This window comes from Sus scrofa, chromosome 10 (assembly GCF_054392235.1).
Source record: "Sus scrofa isolate SSC_HxYL_T2T_F1_AM1 chromosome 10, Sscrofa_HxYL_maternal_Yorkshire_Landrace_v2.0, whole genome shotgun sequence".
NCBI lineage: Eukaryota > Metazoa > Chordata > Mammalia > Artiodactyla > Suidae > Sus > Sus scrofa.
The window spans coordinates 27,133,782-27,152,383 of NC_139392.1; the positions used below are offsets into that span (position 1 = coordinate 27,133,782).

At 58.8% G+C, this 18,602-nt stretch overlaps 1 protein-coding gene across 27 annotated transcripts in view; it reads left to right on the top strand.

Annotated features, from left to right (window-relative positions):
* LGR6 (leucine rich repeat containing G protein-coupled receptor 6) overlaps positions 1-18,602 on the top strand; it is a 94,928-nt gene that overhangs the window by 55,201 nt on the left and 21,125 nt on the right. For 19 of the 27 annotated variants that reach the window (XM_003130614.5, XM_084979437.1, XM_084979422.1 and 16 more), the window contains 2 exons: positions 2,184-2,399; positions 7,257-7,328. In XM_003130614.5, the coding sequence (XP_003130662.3) occupies positions 2,184-2,399; positions 7,257-7,328 (288 nt within the window). The remainder of the gene's footprint in view (positions 1-2,183; positions 2,400-7,256; positions 7,329-18,602) is intronic. The other 8 variants (XM_084979421.1, XM_084979441.1, XM_084979429.1 and 5 more) reach the window with 1 other exon arrangement.

Consider the following 18,602-nt stretch of genomic DNA (forward strand, 5'->3'; position numbering starts at 1 on the left):
GCGGCTCAGTGGTTAATGAATCCGACTAGGAACCGCGAGGTTGCGGGTTCGATCCCTGGCCTTGCTCAGTGGGTTAAGGATCCGGCATTGCCAGTAGCTGTGGTGTAGGTCACAGACGTGGCTCGGATCCCGTGTTGCTGTGGCTCTGGTGTAGACCGGCAGCTACAGCTCCGATTAGACCCCTAGCCTGGGAACCTCCATATGCTGCAAGAGCCGCCCTAGAAATGGCAAAAAAAAAGACAAAACAAACAAACAAACAAAACTGGTAGCTTCAAATGGCTCACAGTCAGGGGAGCTCTGCTGAATGGTGTGGAGGCCAATGAGATGCTGATGTGGTTTTATGTCGGTGAGATCATAGCCAAGCGTAGCATCACTGGCTATGATGTTTGAAAACCAATCTTTACCTTGTCAGCATGTTTGGTTAATTATTTTGGTTAATTATCTTGGACCATGTGTGATCAGACTGGTATTTGAATGAAATAAGACAATGTGTCAAAAAAAAAAAAAAAAAGAAGGCAAGACAGGGAGTTCTCTTTGTGGCTCAGCCATTAACGAACACAACTAGGATCCATGAGGTCTCGGGTTCGCTCCCTGGCTTCCCTCAGTGAGTTAAGGATCTGGCGTTGCCATGAGCTGTGGTGTAGGTCGCAGATGTGGCTCAGATCCCGTGTTGCTGTGGCTGTGGCAGGAAGCTGTAGTTCTGATTGGACCCCTAGCCTGGGAACTTCCATTTGCCATAGGCACGGCCCTAAAAAAAAAAAAAAAGAAAGGAAGAAAGAAAAAGAAAAGGCAATTGCAGAGAGCCAGGCTCCGCCTTTCCCATCGGTTGCTGGGCCTTATGGATTTGACCTCCTGACGATGTCTGAAATCTGTGCCCCATGTTCACACTGGCCCTGAGTCCTCCTGCCCAAGGCCCTCACTCATGACACCCTTCCTCTCGTAAGGCCACCATGTGGTCTGAGTGTGACTCTGGCCTCAGCTAGCTGCCTGTGGTCGCTGGGAAGGCTGGGACTAAGGTGCTACCCCATGGGGGTGCTCCCAGGGCCAAGAGGAGCTTCTGGGCATTGGCTGGGGTCCCTGCAGATGGGAGCAAGGTGGGGTGAGGGCCTCCCTGTGGTAGATGGGGTGTCAGAGCAAGGCAGCAGGGTGCCAACCGATCCAGGCAGGACCGTCCATCCAGGTCCCCTCAGGTCACAGGCCACTCAGCCAGCAGCAAGCAGGGACCAACTTGTTCATTCAGGAATGTGGCTGCGTGCCTTCCATGACCTTGCGTGGTGATGGGGGCGGACAAGGACCTACCAAGAGGGAGCCTGGGTCCTGGAGTGATGGGTGACCAAGCCCTGAGCAAGGACCCCCAGGCCACCTTCCGGCCCTTGTGGTCGAAGCCTGGGGTTTCTGTGACGTAGGTGCATATGCCCATATGAGAGAACCAAACCTTTGTGCAAAGCGACTCAGGACAGCAAAGTCCAGGAGCAGACGCCTGGTCATGGCCAGCTTGTCTCGTCCCCGGGGACCAGCTGCTTAGGGTGATGGGGTTTCGGCCCACATCCCAGACCGGGGGTGCACTGGTAGAGGACAGCTTCGCCTGGGTGCACCTGCCAAGATGGGTGGTCTCTTCGTCCTGCTGGGCAGCCAAGATCTTCTAGAACTGGCATCAGAAATCCGCGTGCCTCCGGGGAGCTGCTGGGTGTGGACCATCTGTCCACCTGTTCCAACACCCAGGAGCCTCCCAGAGGCCATCAGACCCCTGGGTCCTTATGGCAGGGAGCAGGGTGCGTGCTGGGTGGCAGGGCGCTGCTTGTGTCTTTGGTAGGCGGTCTGGCTATATGAAGAGGAAGGACCTGACCTTGAAGTGGCCGTGAGAACATCGCTGTGATATGGCCTTGGGGTGGACGGGGTTGGAAAGAGTGACGTCCCCCCCAGAGCAGAGCACAAGCTGGGAGCCTGGGGTGTGGGGGACATACTGTCCACAGCTGGGCTGCAGATCCAACCTTCGGGCAGCAGTAGGAACACCAAGGGTCATGGGTCAGAGTCAAGGCGAACCGTGGGAGCTTGAGGAGGTGGGACCCAGGGGACGTGGGCCAGGCCCCAGCTTTAGTCCCAAGCATCTCGAAGGCCCCGGGGGTCTCGGCTGGCCTGGCACCTGGCCTGGGGAGTTACTCTCTCTGTCCTCTCTCCACCAGGCGCCTGGATGCCAACCTCATCTCCCTGGTCCCGGACGGGAGCTTTGAGGGGCTGCCTGCCCTCCGCCACCTGTGGCTGGATGACAACGCACTCACTGAGGTCCCGGTTGGGGCCCTCAGCAGCCTCCCCGCACTGCAGGCCATGACCCTGGCTCTCAACCGCATCAGCCACGTGCCCGACTACGCCTTCCAGAACCTGTCCAGCCTCGTGGTGCTGTGAGTGCAGCCACCGCCACCCCCCACCCCCTGCCCCTGCCCTGCCGGCTGTGTGTCTGCCCCGGACGGTTTTGCTCATCACGGTGTCCCTGATGCTGCTGCTTCTTTTTTTTATTTTTTATTTATTTTTTTGTCTTTTTGCCTTTCCTAGTGCCGCTCCCACTGCATATGGAGGTTCCCAGGCTAGGGGTCTCATCAGAGCTGTAGCCACTGGCCTACACCACAGCCACATGGGATCTGAGCCACATCTGCAACCTACACCACAGCTCATGGCAACGCCGGATGGTTAACCCACTGAGCGAGGCCAGGGATCGAACCCGCAACCTCATGGTCCCTAGTCAGATTCGTTAACCACTGAGCCATGACGGGAACTCAGTCCCTGACGCTTCTGAATCTTCTGGTCTAGGTTTCCCCTTGTGAGGTGAGGATGGCTGTCTCCTGTTGACCCCACAAGGTCAGGTGACATTAGAAGTGCTCTGGGAGGCACTGCGCTGTGATTGTCTCTGCTCTTAGGTGCAAACGTAGTAACCACACCATGCTAACTGGATGCACGTTCAGGCCTCCTTGAAGGACGTGCACCCTGTTGACAATGGCGATGGACGCTGAGGCTTTGGTGGGGGCAGGATTACCTCGTCTCATCTCCTGGGCCCGCAGAAGCAGTGAAAAGCCATCAATTGTAATTAGACAAAGCCCCGAGGGGTAATTGCCTGGCAGGAATGGGGCCTGGGGTTAACTCTGCACGCCCCTCCTGTGGGAACTTTGGAGCACAGATTAGCTCCTGGCTAATTGCTATGAGTGATTGGTGAGTTCATGGGGTAATTACTGAGGGCCGGGAGGTCACGCGTAATTGCTTTGGGTTCCATCGTAATTGCTGCGGGAAGGTGCATGGTCCAGACTCTGCTAAATGGCAGCCCCACGCCTCCTCTGCTCTTGGAAAGCTGCTGGCTCCATCCGAGAGATGAAGACGCGGGCACGAGTTGGTCTAATTCTCTGTCCTGGGAGTCTGGAGAACCAGGATGAGTGTCCTTCGGAACCGCCCCCCCTCCCCTGGGCGGCAGCGGGGTGTTCAGAGGGCAGGCAGGACACGGTGGCTGACGTGCCCTGCGACTAAAGGGGGTTGGGTCCCGGGTCTCAGGACAGAGCTCTGGGGAAAATGGGGCCTCCCAATGGAACCCCAACAAATGGGCAGCAGAGCTGTGTGGGGGCCCTGCAGAGTCAAGGAGCAGAGAGCAGGGCCAGCAGTGCAGCGAAAGTAGCAGGGTGACCGTGGGAAGGACAGGGAGGCTGGCAGGTAACTCAGGCCAGGCAGACCAGACGCTGAGCGCAGACTCATCACAAGGGGACAGGGAGACAGAGGGGGAGGCTTGATGGGGGCAAGGGGCGTCCTGGGCTAGAAAGATGGTGAGGAGCTGGACAGGGTTGGAGGAGGGGCCCAGACAGATGTCAGTAAAGCCCCAAGGGGAAGCTGGGTGGCGGCTGACCATCTGCCCAGAGAAAAGGCCAGAAAGATGACAGGTCGGGGGGGTGTCCCCCGCATCAAGGCGAGGAGTTTTGGCTTCTGTCTGCCGAGGGCGTGGGGAGCCCCGCTGAAGGGGGTTTAGGAAGATTGACATGAAGATGGGGGGCGACAGGAAAGGCCAAGGAGGAGTTTAGGGGGGAGGCGGAGGCGTGACTGCGAGGATGTTTTGAAGGAGGAATCCACCTGATTTGGAGGTTTTCAGAGGGTGAAAAACCAAGAAGGGGGTTCAGAGTGACTCCAAATCGGGTTGGGAGCCGAGGAGTTGGGCCACCGCAGAGCTGGGAGGGCCGGACAGGTGCCAGGTGATGATGAGAAGACGAGAGGATCGGGCCCCATCGATCCTGCTGCTTCCCCTCCCCTGCAGGTGGCCTGCCGGGCAGAGGAGGCTGGAGAAAGCCATCCAGGATGGTGGCAGCTGCAGGGAAGCCGGAAGGCAGAAATGGGGTTCAGGGTCTGGCTGGAGGTGTGAGGAGGGCGGCAGTGGAGAGGGGCTTTCCTTTACGGCTGCTCTGCCAACCCTGAGCCAACCAGGAGCACAGGGGACAGCAGTGCTGTTCTGGGCATAGATTTCATCCCACCAGTGCTGTCAGAGGCACTCAGGACGCCTGGGGCTCAGGAGCTGCAATGGTTCTGGATGGTGTGGCTTGGAGGTGCTGGGGGAGGGCACGGAGGGGTGGAGGCAGAGGGCACGGGCAGGGCCTGGTGAGACCTGCACAGGTGGGCGTGGGACAGGTGGAAGAACCCTTTGGTCAGGGGATCACGCCCAGCAGGTGAAGGCGGGGCTGTGTCTCCTTTGTCGCAGCAGAAGCCCAGCCTGTCCTTCCTGCCAGGTTGGATGGGGTCTGCCCGTCACCCTTCTTTCTGGGCATCTTGGAGCTTAGTGGGTTTCCTTACTTTCTTTCTCGCTCCTTCCTTCCTTCCTTTCTTATGCTTTTTTTCTTCTTCTTTTTTTTTTTTTTTTTTGCTTTTTAGGGCCGCACCCACGGCATATGGAGAGTCCCAGGCTAAGGGTCCAATCGGAGCTGCAGCTGCTACGCCACAGCCACAGCAACGCGGGATCTAAGCCGTGTCTGTGACCTACACCACAGCTCATGGCAACGCAGGATCCAGAGGGTTTTCTTTCCCTGTGCGTGATTTCCTTTCCCTGCCCGAAAATGCTTTTTAATCCCCGAGCTTGAACAGTTGAACTGGAACATGACACAGCGTGGAATCTTCTGCACTCAGTCTTCCTGAAACAGTGTAAGCTTTTGGCCTGCAGACCCCATTCTTCATTTTCAAGAGTTTTCTTTTGTTTACATTTTTGAATACACCTTTTGTCTCATTTTGGATCCTGTCCCTTAGAGGCATGGATACTCCTCTGTTGACACCCCGTGGTATCTTCCACATCCATTCGTTTCTAGATGTCTTAACCTCTTGGTTTCATCCAGCCAAGTCACCATTTGATTTGATTTTAATTTTTAAACTGTGTTTGTTTTTGGCTGCCCTGCGGCATGTGGAGTTCCTGGGCCAGGGATCAGATCCAAGCCACCGTTGTGGCCTACACTGCAGCTGTGGCAGGGCTGGGACCTTTGACTCACTGTGCTGGGCCTGGGATCGAACTTGCATCCTGGCTCTGCAGAGATGCTACCGCCAATCCCAAGGTCACCATCATTTTAGCTCAGGCCTTTTCTCTGATACCCATTCTGCAGCGTCTGCTGTGTCCCTTGTTTCAAATTTATTGACCACTTTTTCTTTTGGCCCCACCCGCGGCATATGGAGGTTCCCAGGTGGGGGATTGAACTCTCGCCTCAACAGCAACCCGAGCCACTGCAGAGACAACGCAGGATCTTTAACCTGCCGTGACACGGGGAGCCCCCACTGACTACACTTAACGATGTGGTTTGGGTCCTCGGTTCATTCTCTTAGGCTGCAGTGTCATTTTTTCCCTTTCATTTAGAACTTTTTTCTTTGAAATGGTGTATTGGACTGTTTTGTAGCAGAAGGCAGTTGTGATCCACGTCCTGTTGCTCATTGTTCTCGGCGTTTCAGACGAGGCTCCGGCTGTCACTCGTCTTGTGGCTCCTCTTCCTCTGCGTCCCTGTTGCGTGTCTGTGTGCTTGCCGTGTGGCTTCATTTTTCTGGCTGCTGCTGGGGTGGCTGCATCATCGCTGGGCGCCCTTTGTTCCATGCCCTGTGGGGGGCTTCAGCCGTGGGCCAGGACTGCGGGTAACCGAGGGGTCTCCCCAGCAACCAGGGGTGCACCGAGGCACGTCCATGACTCTCCGCAGACTCGGGTTGTGTCAAATGCTTGAGCTTGCTCCCTCCACACGGCAGCTCCCAGGGCGTCAGGGATCCCTTGGACTCCCGAGCAGGCTGGGGCTGGCATCTTCCTTCCACCTTTCCCCTGCTCCCTTTGGAAGCCGGTGGTGGGGAGAGAAAGACACCCACAGCCACTTCTCCCCACATTGGGGGTTTAAGGGAGGAATCTCAGGATTTCCTCTTCCCCCCAGTTCAGTTTCTGGAGTCAGGGGCTAGTGGGAGACTCCACAATGCTTCCTTGTCCGCAGGTGTTGCCCTTGCTCTCCTGCTGCTCCCAGCATTTGGGGGGTGGGCTGGGAGGCAGGCGTCTTGTTTCTGCTGTTTGGGCTCGTTTCATTAGGAATCGGCAGAAGAACATTCTCTTACTTTCAGTTTAGTCTTGACCTTGGAGGTCTCTCCCAGCCCCAGCTCCTGCCTCTTTCCCACATGTGCTCTGGCCAGACCTTGGCATCCCACGCGCCCCGCCGCCCACCTCTCTCTGCAAGGTTCCCTCCACCGTGCCCTTCCTCTGAGGGTCCACGTCACCCACCCTTGTGGTCCTGCGCTGGACCACCGCCTCCAGGAAGCCTTCCCTGGCTCCTGCGGCCTCCGTCTCCGAGTGTGCCCGTGCCCGTGGCTCCCTCTGGCCATGGCAAAAAGGGTCTGCGGTGTTTGCCGTTGGCTCCCTAAGTGCATCTGGCCTCTAAGCCAGGCAGGCTGGTCCTGGGGGACCCGGAGAAGAAGCCCCAGCCTCAGGCCCGTGACATCAGGCCTCAGCCCATGAGCCAAGTAGGAGCCGCTTGGCCTCAGCCTGGGGCAGCCTCCCATTTCCCCTCCCCGGGAATCTAAGCGCTGCGGTCCAGGGTCAGTCCGGCCTGGGCACCTGTGACTTCATCCTGGCCAGTCAGTTTGTCCTGAAGACAAGGCTGGACCCCGGGGGTCACTCTGTCCATGTTTCTGCCTTTGCTCCTCTGTCACTGCATCTGCTTCCCCACCCCCACCCGCCTGCCTACCTCCGCTGTCATAGGTCCCTGTCCTGACCTGTCCCTCCTCCCCCACAGGCATCTCCATAACAACCGTATCCAGCATCTGGGGGCCCACAGCTTCGAGGGGCTGCACAGTCTGGAGACTCTGTGAGTGCCCATTGGTGGTCAGGGGGCTCTGCTGGCCTGGGGGGGGGCAGGGGAGGCAGCGGGGGCTGCAGGCTGCTGGTGGTGGAAGCCTGGGGGTGGTGGGGGGGCAGGGGAGGGCAGGGGGTGCTGCGGGCTGCTGGTGGTGGAAGCCTGGGGGTGGGGGAGGCAGAGGAAAGTGTAGGACTGGGATGCCGGGTCTGGCCTTTCTCTGCAGAGCTGCCCCCAGGGGATTCCTTCCTTCTCTGGGGGTGGGACACACCCGCTAGGAGTTCAGGGGCCCGCCCAGGGAGGCCACAGCAGTGAGGATCTCAGAAAGGGAACAATTACACGCCTGGAAGCGGGAGGCTGGGGCAGCGGCTTTGACCCTGTTGGAGGGCGGCTGACAGAGGGAGCCCTGCCCTCCACCTCTGCCAGTTGGGCAACTACACACACGGCTTGGCGGCGGGAGCACATTCAGCCCAAGCTGTTGACTCTTAAAAAGCCATGTTATTAGACGTTCCCTTCATGGCTCAGCGGTTAATGAACCCGACTAGGATCCCTGAGGATGTGGGTTTGATCCCTGGCCTCACTCAGTGAGTTAAGGATCCAGTGTTGCCATGAGCTGTGGTGTAGGTCACAGATTTGGCTTGGATCCAGCGTTGCTGTGGCTGTGGTGTAGGCTGGCAGCTGCAGCTCCAATTCCACCCCTAGCCTGAGAACCTCCATATGCCTTGAGTGCAGCCCTTAAAAAAAAAAAAAAAAAAGCCCCGTTATTCACACATCATCACCCTGGAAATCAGTTCAGGTTGGAATGCACCTGAACCCTCCCAGCACCTGCCCTGCAGTGTCCCCTGACCCCCAGAGCAGGATGAATGGCCACTTGGGCAAACAGCTGGCTGGCCCTCCCAGAACACAGGCCACACCAGCTGCCCCACAGCTCCCAGGAGGGGCTGTACTTCGGCCATCAAAATGTAGGCCTGGGAGGGGACTCAGGGAGAAAAGGACCCCTGGTCACCAAGTGTGAGCCTCTGACTCATGGTGCCAGGGGCGTGGTCCTGTTCCTCTCAGCCCCCTTGCTCCACTGCCCCCCTCAACATGTCAAGTGTCAGGAAGGGGAGAAGGCTGCCAGATACTCTGTGAGCTGAGGGGCAGTGTGTTGGGAAAACCACTTGTGGAGTTCCCCTCCTAACTTGGTAGAAATGAATCTGACTAGTATCCGTGAGGATGCGGGTTCGATCCCTGGCTTTGCTCAGTGGGTTAAGGATCCGGCATGGCCTTGAGCTGTGGTTTAGGTTGCAGACACAGCTCGGATCCCTCATTGCTGTGGCTGTGGTGTAGGCTGGCAGCTGCAGCTCCGATTCCACCCCTAGCCTGGGAACCTCCATATGCTGCAGGTGTGCCCCCCAAAAAAGGCAAAAACCACTTGGCAGGTCTGGACGGGAGGCCCGGGCCATGAAGAGAAGGGGATGGGGAGGCAGGGCTGGAACTCGGGCTGTCCTGGTCTTGCTGGATAGGAGGCTTGGCAGGCAGGCGCAGCTCTCCCAGTCTCTTCACCCTCAACTGACCGATGCTCAGGGTTGGGCAGGGGCTTCCCAGCCTGGAGTCAGGAAAGCCAGGGCCTCTCCCTGCCATTGCATGGGGCGTGGGCCAGGTGCCTCCCCATCCAGCTGTCCAGGACGGTTCAGCTGGGCAGGCGAGGCTGCTCGGTCAGCATGCTGGGAAGTGGATATCCACCCAGTTATCCTCCAACAGGACAGGGCAGACCTAGGAGGATTAACTGGGAAAATGCATCAAAGCCCCTAGTCAGTCCTCGGTCATCTAGGCCACCTGTGAACTGTGTGAGCCTACTGTGTGCTGGGTGCTGTGGGACATAGGGACAGCCACCACCCCTTTAAGACCATAGCTCAGCTGCGTTCCCTGGGAGACACGGAGCTGTGGGGGGTTCGGAGCTGCGGACTGCAGAGCCACAGGGAAGCCAGTGCATCTGCCTTGGGGCAGGGGCAGGGGCAGGGCTGCAAACACTGCTGGGAAGTGGGGGGAGCACACGCACTGGGTGTGGGTTGGCACCTGCAAAAAGCTAACCAGCGGCTCTTTCTTCACTTTTGGGGCGCGCTGCCTGCTTCTTTCTCAATGAGCCAAGGACGGCTGCGCAGGGCCTTTGGCTCAGCTGGCGCTGGCTGGGCTTCACACGCACCCTGCCGCTGGCGCCCACTTACTTTTCATCCCGGGCAGGGCCTGGCTCGCCACACAAAGCCCAGGACCCGCGCCCACTTGATGGGCGGGAAGGCCAAGGCTGAGAGGCACCAAGCAGGCAGGAGAGCCCAGTGGCAGTGCCCATAGCCTGGCCTCACAGGGCCTCACAGGGCCGGCTGTGGACTGATGGGGAGGTGGGCAGAGCTGCCACCCACGTGGGGATAGCCGCCCTCCCTCCTCCTCCCCGCCCCTCCTCCCTCCCCACCCTGAAGGAAGAGTTCTGCTTCCAACTTTTGATCTCCAATTAAAAGGGGGAAGAGTGTGTTCTCCTCTGTGGCCCCGAGCGCTTGTGGGGGCCTGCGGGGCAGCCAGATGTGAGGGGGGTGGCGGAGAATGAAAGGAGGAAGGAGAGATAGGTAGAGCTTTAATTGCCAGATAATTGGCACACCCTGCAGCCCGTGGTGGCTCTGGGGCCATAATCCCTGCCACTTAAGACCTTCTCATCTCTACAGAGGAGGGAACATCAAACCCTCCCGGTCAGGCTGTGGTTTGGCTCAGTCTGCAGGCTCCTCTCCACAGGGAGAGCAGTGCCCAGCCCTGCCACCTGGGGAGAAGGGGGCAGGCATGGGCGTGAGCACACACACACACCATAACATGCACATACACACATACCATACATGCATGCATGCACACACACACCCATACACACCACACATGTACACACACCATACATGTACACACACACCTTACACATCACACACACACACCATACACACCACACATGCACACACACAACATACACGCACACAAACACACATACCATACATGTGCACACACACCTTACGCATCACACACACACACCATACACACCACACACACATACCATACATGCACACATGCATACACACACCTTACACACCACAGACACACACACCACACACACCCCCTACATGCATGCATGCGTGCACACACACACCATATACACCACAGACGCACACACACATACCATACATGCATGCACGTACACACACACCACACACACACTCACACCCTACATGCATGCATGCACACACACACCATACCACACACACACACACACACGAGCACACACACACACCATACACACAGGCACACACATAACATACACACTATACAGGCAGGGCCCAGGGGCGGGCGATAGGGATGGCTGCTAGGCTGACTCTCCTGCTGTGCCGGGACGTCACCGAGCTGGAAGGGGCTCTGGGATCGTGTCTGCATGCTGTGCCATCGTCCCCAGCTCAGACCTGGCCGGGAAAGAGGAGGCAGACAGGATGACCTCAGCCCCACAGCCACTCCCCTTTCCACTCCCACCATGGGGCTACCTGGCCCCGAGGGAAATGCCGCATCAGAGGTGGGCCAGCCCTCAGCCTGCGGGCTGCATTCCCCCCACTTTTGGGATCGGGCCAAACCCAGAGATGTGGGTGAGCTGCCCAATGTCCATAGTGTGTGAGTGACGGTTGGGCCCAGCACCCAGCCCCCTGGCACACTGCTCCCCGCAGGGCCAGCTCCCGTTACAGCCCTTCCCAGGAGTGTCTGGGTGGAGACACAGGACAAAGCGTGACCCAGAGCAACTGGGGAAGGTTCTCCGAGGATCTCGGGCCAGAACCAGGCCCTGAGATCAGTGTTTAGAAGTGGTGCTGGGAAGCCACGGGGGCCACTCAGAGCTGTACTGATGGTCCTGGGATCCCCAGCTGGTAATTTCCTAGTTACCAGTGAAATTGTGCAAAGAGAAGAGAGAAGGCCCAGCAAACAAAATTACAATCTGAGCCAACCCACCCGGGCCCCCAGATCCGGGAATTTCAGGTCTGCTCCTAAGCTAGGACAGGGGCAGGGCTCAGGGGGATCTGGGTCAGCAGAGCCTTGCCCCCTGCCCGCCACCAGCCCCTGGGCCTCATGACCTCAATCAACAAGTCAGACCAGTGGAGCCCCTGGGCTGGCTGGAGCCCCTGGGCTGGCTGGAGCCCCCTTTGGAGGGGAGCCTGGGGCCGAGGCCAGAACAGAAATTTCCAGTTCTCTCCAAGGGGCAGGGGGTGGGGGGGCTGGAGGGTGGGGGGAGTTGGCAGCGCTCTGCCTGGTGACACGGAATGGCGCGTTCCTATAAAACCTGCTCTGTGCCCACGCCCCAGGACCTGCTCCCGAGACACACTTTCCCTTCAGCGCAGCTGCTGGGTCTCTGCGGTCTCCAGGTCCTGAGACCAGCCAGGCCAGCCGATTCTGCTCTACACTGGCTTTGACTGTCCTGCGAGCATCCGGCCACCTGCCCACTGGGTCCTGGGCCCCCTCCCCCTCCCCCCCCCTTCCTTGCCCAGAGGTGTGTCTAAAGGCAGCAGGGAGGGGGTTGCCTGTGGGTGTCATTTCACGGAGGCCCATGGTGACTCACCCTCCTCTGCAGGTGGACAGGGGTTCCCCAGTCAGTCAGGGCACAGCCACTTGATGAGCTTCCTGTGGCTACCATAACAAATTACCACAAATTTGGTGGCTTAAAAGAACCCAGCCATGTGTTCTCCCACAGTTCTGGAAGCCAGAGGTCCAGAGTCAAGGTGTGGGTGCGGTTGGTTCCTTGTGGAGGGTCCGAGCACCCCTGGTGTTCCCGGGTGGGTTGTGCATCCCTCTGCTCTCCCCTGGCTTCACGTGACCTGGGCACCTCTTCTCACAAGGGCCTTGTCCTTGGATTCACGGGCACCCTGGTAACCCAGCCATCCTAAGAAAACCCTTAACCTAATTGTATCTGCAAAGAACCATTTTCCAAATGAGGTCACAGTCAGAGGGCCGGTATTTGGGGCTGGGGCTTCTCATTCAGTCCATGCAGGGCCCTGGAGACTCTGCCATCTCTGCCTCTGGCCCCGCCTCTCAGGCACCCCTGGAAGGGCTTTGGGACCCTTGCCTCGCCAGTTTGTAATCATCTTTCGTGTGTGGCTTTATTAGCTGCAAATCCGTGGGGTTTTGTGGCTTCTAGAAGAATTTATTGTTCCATAGAAAACTTTTTTCTGGCTTTCCCTGCAGAACCGCTAATGACTTCTAAGTGGCAGAGAATTGAGCTCCCCATGCATCGGCGCGTGTCCTAACCAGGGTGGCCATTTACAGCTCTCCCAGCGTGACAGCCCCTTCCCCGCACCTGGCACCCATGCTCCCCTTCCTCCCCTGCAGGTTCTGAGCTTCCTGCCCCCCAGGCACCGGGCCAGCTAGGGGTGGGGCTGAGGAGGGGGAGCCGGCAGGAATGGGTGGTCAGCGCCCTCTTGTTTCTGCAGTTCGCTGCTTCTGGAATATTGACTGAGTGTCTGGGGTGTGCAGGCCCCTTCATAGGCTCTGGGGGGTGGGGGTGCATTTATGAACCACGGGGCCCTAGGCAGGCATCCTGAGCCCGTCTTCACTTACCACCCATTCCAGTGTTTCTGCCCCAGCACCTAACTCCTGACCGCTGACCGCAGGGCTCCACTGCACTCCCTCTCATCCTCAGCCAGCCTCACCCTTATCCATCCTCAGTACCTGCCCACGGTTCCAGCCTGGAACCCCTACTCCCCGAGGCTCCCCAGAACTCCCACACTCCATGCTCCGAGGCCCCCTAGAACCCTCCACACCCCGAGGCCCCCGAACCCCCACACCCTGAGGTCCCCAGAACCCTCACACCCTGAGGCCCCTAGAACCCCCATACCCCAAAATTCCCACACCCTACACCCTGTGGCCCCCAGAACCCCTATGCCCCACACCCTGAGGCCCCCAGAATCCCCACGCCCTGAGGCCCCCAGAACCCCCACACCCTGAGGCCCCTAGAACCCCCATACCCCGAGGCCCCCAAAACTCACATACCTTATACCCTGAGGCCCCCAGAACCCCTATGCCCCACACCCTGATGCCCCCAGAATCCCCATGCCCCGAGGCTCCCTAGAACCCCACACCCCAAGGCCCCCCAGAATCTCTGCACGCGGGGGCTCCCTAGAATCCCACACCCTGAGGCCTCCAGAACCCCCACACCCCACACCTGAGGCCCCCAGAACCTCTACCTCCCCGAGGATCCCCCAGAAGTCTCCCCGCTGGGAGGCTCACAGCGGCAGCTCTGTTCGGTGTTGCTCAGGTGCAGACCTCCTGTGATCCAGTCGCTTTCCGGCCACACCCACGTTGCACAGCCAGCAGACTGGCCTGGTCTTCAGAGCACACTGAGGGTCCAGGCACTTCCCTCCTGGTCACCAGGCCGCCCGGACTCTCCCTGGGTTACTGGGACAGTGTCTGTCTGGTGACCCTGCTCCATCCTGTCACTCTGCAGCCGACATCCACATGTCCACCAGCGGGACTCAGAGTATAAATCGGGTCATGCTGTCCTCTGTCCAACCCTCCAGTGTCCCCTGTCCCGCTCTGGAAAGAAGCCCGCGTCCTCACTGGCCTCGGCCATGTGCCGCTGCTCCCACGTGCCCCTGCCCTGCACAGTGATGCTCCCACCTCAGGGCCTGCACTGTCCCTCCTTTGTCTGCAGCATCCTTTCCTCAGTGACCTGCCTCCTTCAAGACTTTGCTTAGATATCACCTTTTAGCGAGGCCTGCCACCACCGTCTTGCGCCTTCTTCCTGGCACCTGACTTAGTTTCCCCTGGGCACTGCTGCAGCCTGAGAGCCTGTGTTATTCGTTGTTTGACGTCATCATTGGCTGGCCCCAGCTCTTCGTGATTTCTGCCACTGCTGGGCTTGCTGTGCCTGACGCGGGCCTGGCAGAGCGGAGGCTCTCAGCTTTGGATCCTTGGCCCCTGGAAGATGTCTCTCTCTGAGCTTCGGCTTCTCCCTCTGAGCTGTGAGACGGTTGGTGCATCTCACCTCCTGGGTTCTTCCCGGCTCTGGTCATCCTTCCGCAGACCTCGGCCCGGCCCCAGACACAGATGCCCACTGCTCAGTAGCTGGCACAGATGCCACGTGTTCTAGAACTTGGAGAAGTGCCCAGGACGTGGGCCAAACCCACGGGATAGTCCCTCACCCTTGCCTTACACGCGGACCCCATCCCACACGCCCTGCGGCTCAGACCTCCGGGCGTGACTTTAGGCCAGGTGCATTTTGCTCAGACCAGGGCCACCTCGGAGTTGCTGTTGTGGCGCAGCGGAAACAAATCTGACTAGCATCCATAAGAACTCAGGTTAGATCCCTGGCCTCGCTCAGTGGGTTAAGGATCCGGCACTGCCGTGAGCTGTGGTATAGGTCGCAGATGCAGCTCAGATCTGGCGTTGCTGTGGCTGTGGTGTAGGCTGGCAGCTGTAGCTCCAGTTCAACCCCTAGCCTGGGAACCTCCCTATGCTGTGGGTGTGGCCCTAAAAAGACAAAAAAAAAAAAAAAACCCAAAAAACAAAAAAAAACCGGGGCCACCTCAAAGCCTTCAGGTCCCTGCATCCAGATAGGAGGCTCTGCCGCAGGGACCTGCCCACACCCACAGGGCCAGGTCCTGCTCGGAGAATCATTACAGTGAAAGAGCTTTTCTGGGGAGGGGGTAGCAGTGTAAGAACTTGGGGGAGCCCAGGGGGAGCGTGACTGAGCTACCCCCGGGTAGTGGCAGCAGATGACTTGGTCAGCAGAGCTGGGGGACAGGGTGGCCCTGGGCACAGAGCCAGGTGGGCATGTGGGGCATCCAGGCAGAGGTAGAGCCCTGGTCCCAGGGACCCCAGGGATGATCCCAGGTGGTTGGATGGCTCCCTCCCACCTCGAGTCCTGGCTTCTCCCAACCCAGGTGCCTGCCAAGGGTGTGGCCGCGAGCCAGCTGGGTGTCAGAACCAGTGGTTTCTTTACGCTCAGCAGGGTTGCCGCCCCGGGACCTCCGAGTTTTCTCTCCGGCTCTGGAGGGGGCGGGAGGAGGCATGCCCATCTCTCAATCTCTCAGTGGAAACAGGACAAATTTCCTAATTGCAGCATCTGTTCATGGGTGGTCCGTCAGACCGGCTGTTTGGACGGTGAAACAAAGCTATAGTCATAAAGTTTTGTTGGTTCCTGGCGCACCAAGGCATCTGCCTCAAGCGTGTGGAGTCAGACCCGTGGGCCATGTCGGCAGTTAGGACGTGCTCTTCGTGCTTGGCCGCCTGCCTTCCCCGCCTGGGGGAGGTGGAAGTGGTTCAGAGGTTACAGTCTCTCAGAAATGTCTGTGTTTTGTGTTTTGCGTTTTGCGTGGGTGCTGGGCTCCCCACATGTCTCCAGGTGCCTCTGTCTGTGATCTGGTGATAAACACAAGCATTAGCCTTGGGATTGGACGTGTAAGCAGAAACCCAATTAATGATATTAAGCCTTTTTGTGGCTGTGAAAAGTAGACCAACTTGTGTGTCTGCTGTCTGCTTTGGAGTCTTGTGTCCAGGAAAAGGAGTGATCTGATAGGCGTGTCCTCCGTGCGGAGCCACCTCATGCACAGGCATCTCCCAGTTACAGGTGAGGAGACAAACTGAGCCGAGGTCAACGACCGGTCCAAGGTGATGCGGCTGGTCCCAGAGGACAGGGGCTCTTCCACCCTAAAGCAGAGAAGCACAAGACACCTGGCCTCCAGATCAGAGACACCTGCTCTGACGTGCTTGGAAGCAGCCAAGGAGCCTGAGGCCCCCTCCGTCTGCCCTTTTCCCAGTCTCCCTCGGGCCCTGTTCTCGCTTGGATGCTCGGGGCCCGTGGGCTGCCGCTGTGTTAGCCCAGGTGCTGGAAGGGACCTGCTGCCCCTGGAGCCTCATTTTCTGCATCAATAAGAAGGGGCCGGGCCAGACTGTAAGACCCTACCAGCTCTGTGCTCTGAATCTACCAAGAGGCTCCCCGGATTGCAGGGTGGCCATTTGCGCACAGCCGGGATGGGAAGGAGGCCCCGGAGACGCGGGTCCCTGAGCATCACACGCCTTCCCAGCCACATTTGCAGAACGGCTGAGCAGAAGTCAGCCCAGATAGTGCGGCTTCCAGACTGAGTCCTGCCTGGAGGGGGCAGCTTCTCTTTAACCTCAGCCCTTCCCTCTGCTGGTCCCCAGAGCAGAGGCGGAACCGTTAACTCTCCCTAGGCTTCTGGGGAGACCCTGGGCTGTTGAAGGTAACAGCTTATACCACTGTGGATGAGGTCCAGCTGAAGCTAGGGTGTCTGTCGTGAGCTGGCCATGGCGGGGGACTCAGCCTTGGCAGGAGGCCTTCCCTGCAGCCACCAAGTGGGGTCAGGTGCCCATCTGCGCATGTGGCTCTGGGCTGCACGACGTCCACAAGGGAACCCATTTGCTTCCTGAGGACAACAACCTTCCAGTCTCATGGGGGCAAAACCAGATACTCAGACGACCCCATTCTGGGCATGAACTTTGGGGGCTTCCCTCCCAGCGTGTCTTTCCTGGAACCAAGGGCCAGTGACCACCTCGTTTCTCCTCTGCAGAATGGAGGGAATGCTAGTACCCAGTGCCAAGGGCTGGCGCGGGATTGAATTGCCCCTCGAGCTGTGTTGTGTGACAGCCACACAACAATTACTGTCATCCACAGTATCTTCACTTTTCCACCAGCTGCCGTGTCACCAGTCTGCCCCTGACTGCATCTCTGGAGGAAATGCCAGGAAAGTTCTGGTCGTTCTGGCTGCCGGGGTGGGATGGATTCGGGAAGCAAGGTGTATTTGAGCTGGACCTCAAAGGATAGCTAGGGTTTCAACAGCTAAGAATGCAGGGCAAGGGCATCCAGGCCGAGGGCAGGGGCGGGGACCGCGAGGAAGTCCACGCGGGGGTGAAACCGCAAATGGGGCTGAGGGATGACCCAAGGGTCGGAGCCCAGGAAGGAATCAGAACTCTGTCCTGCAAGGGCTGAGGAGGCCTTTCCTGAGTTTTCCAGCGGAGAGTGACAGTCAGCTTTGCATTTGAGCAGGACTTTCCGGCAGGAGGGTGTGTGGTGGGTAAGATGTGGTCCAGGCTCATCCAAACCCTGGTGCAGCTCTGAGTCCACCGAGGGAGGGAGGCCAAACTGCAGGGGCCAACAGGCCAAAGCCTGTATTGAGGCGAGAACGCAAGGGAGGTTTCCATCAGCATCGGGTCCTGTCCCAGGAGGGTGCTTCCTCCTGGTGGGGGCGGGGGGGGGGTTCTTTGTGGTCACTTGGGCTTTCCTAGGGTCTCGCCATCCCCAGGGCCTCGTTGTCCTTGGCATCCAACTGACAGAGAGGCCATGGAGGGGCAGGTGGGATACATGACAAATCCTGAGCTTGGAGGAAGCACGGACCCCCTCCCTGCCTTCCCCAAAGGCAGCGGGGTGGGAAGTCTGCCTGCTGCACCTCAGCTGTTCCTCCTGCATCCTCAGGACGGTGCTGCCAGGCGGAACTTTCCTGATGACACATCTGACACAGCAGCCACTAGCCAGCGAAACCAAGAGCGGAGCTTTTCATTTATTAGCATGTCGTTAATTTAGTTGCTGGAGTGCCCAGGGCTAGTGGCTCCAGCCTCAGGTGCTATGGCTGCAGGCAGAGGAGAGGGCGCGCTGTTCGGACAGAGAGCAGCTTCTGCCTCGGCTGCTGAATAGCCAGGCAGCTTCTTTAACATCTGGTCTCACTTTCCATGACTGTGAAATGGGTTTAACGGGAGCATCGCCCGCTAAGGTGGCCGTGGGGGTTAAGACGTTGTGCGGGCAGAATACTCTGTGCCGGGCGAGGTGGTCCCGTGGACGACCTGGAGCAGGGATTCCTGTCCAGAGAGTGCGCGGCCCCCTCCAGCCCCTAAACTATGGCCTTCGCTCAGCTGAACGATGCCCCTTCTTCCCCGACTCCTGCACGCAGCCCCCTCCAGACCTGGGCTCGCTCTAGCCCTCCCTTCTCCACCCTGCGGTCCAGACCTGGTGCAGGTGCCACATCTCCCCGAGCCCCACCTCCCAGCCATGTGCCCACTCGTCTTGGGCTGGCTGACCCACCACATCCTGCTGCAGCTGCCCATCCCGATGTCTAGACAGGGCTGCTGCCCACCCATCTCGCTACCTCCCACTCCGCCCAGCGGGACTCTGTGTGTTTGGGGCTGGCAGCTGACACCCACTGCCCTGAACTGAATTCCTCTGGGGGCAGAGGGAGTTTCGAGGATGTTGCGGGGTGGGCAGGCCAGAGGTGACGTCCTTGCAGCCCTGAGTGA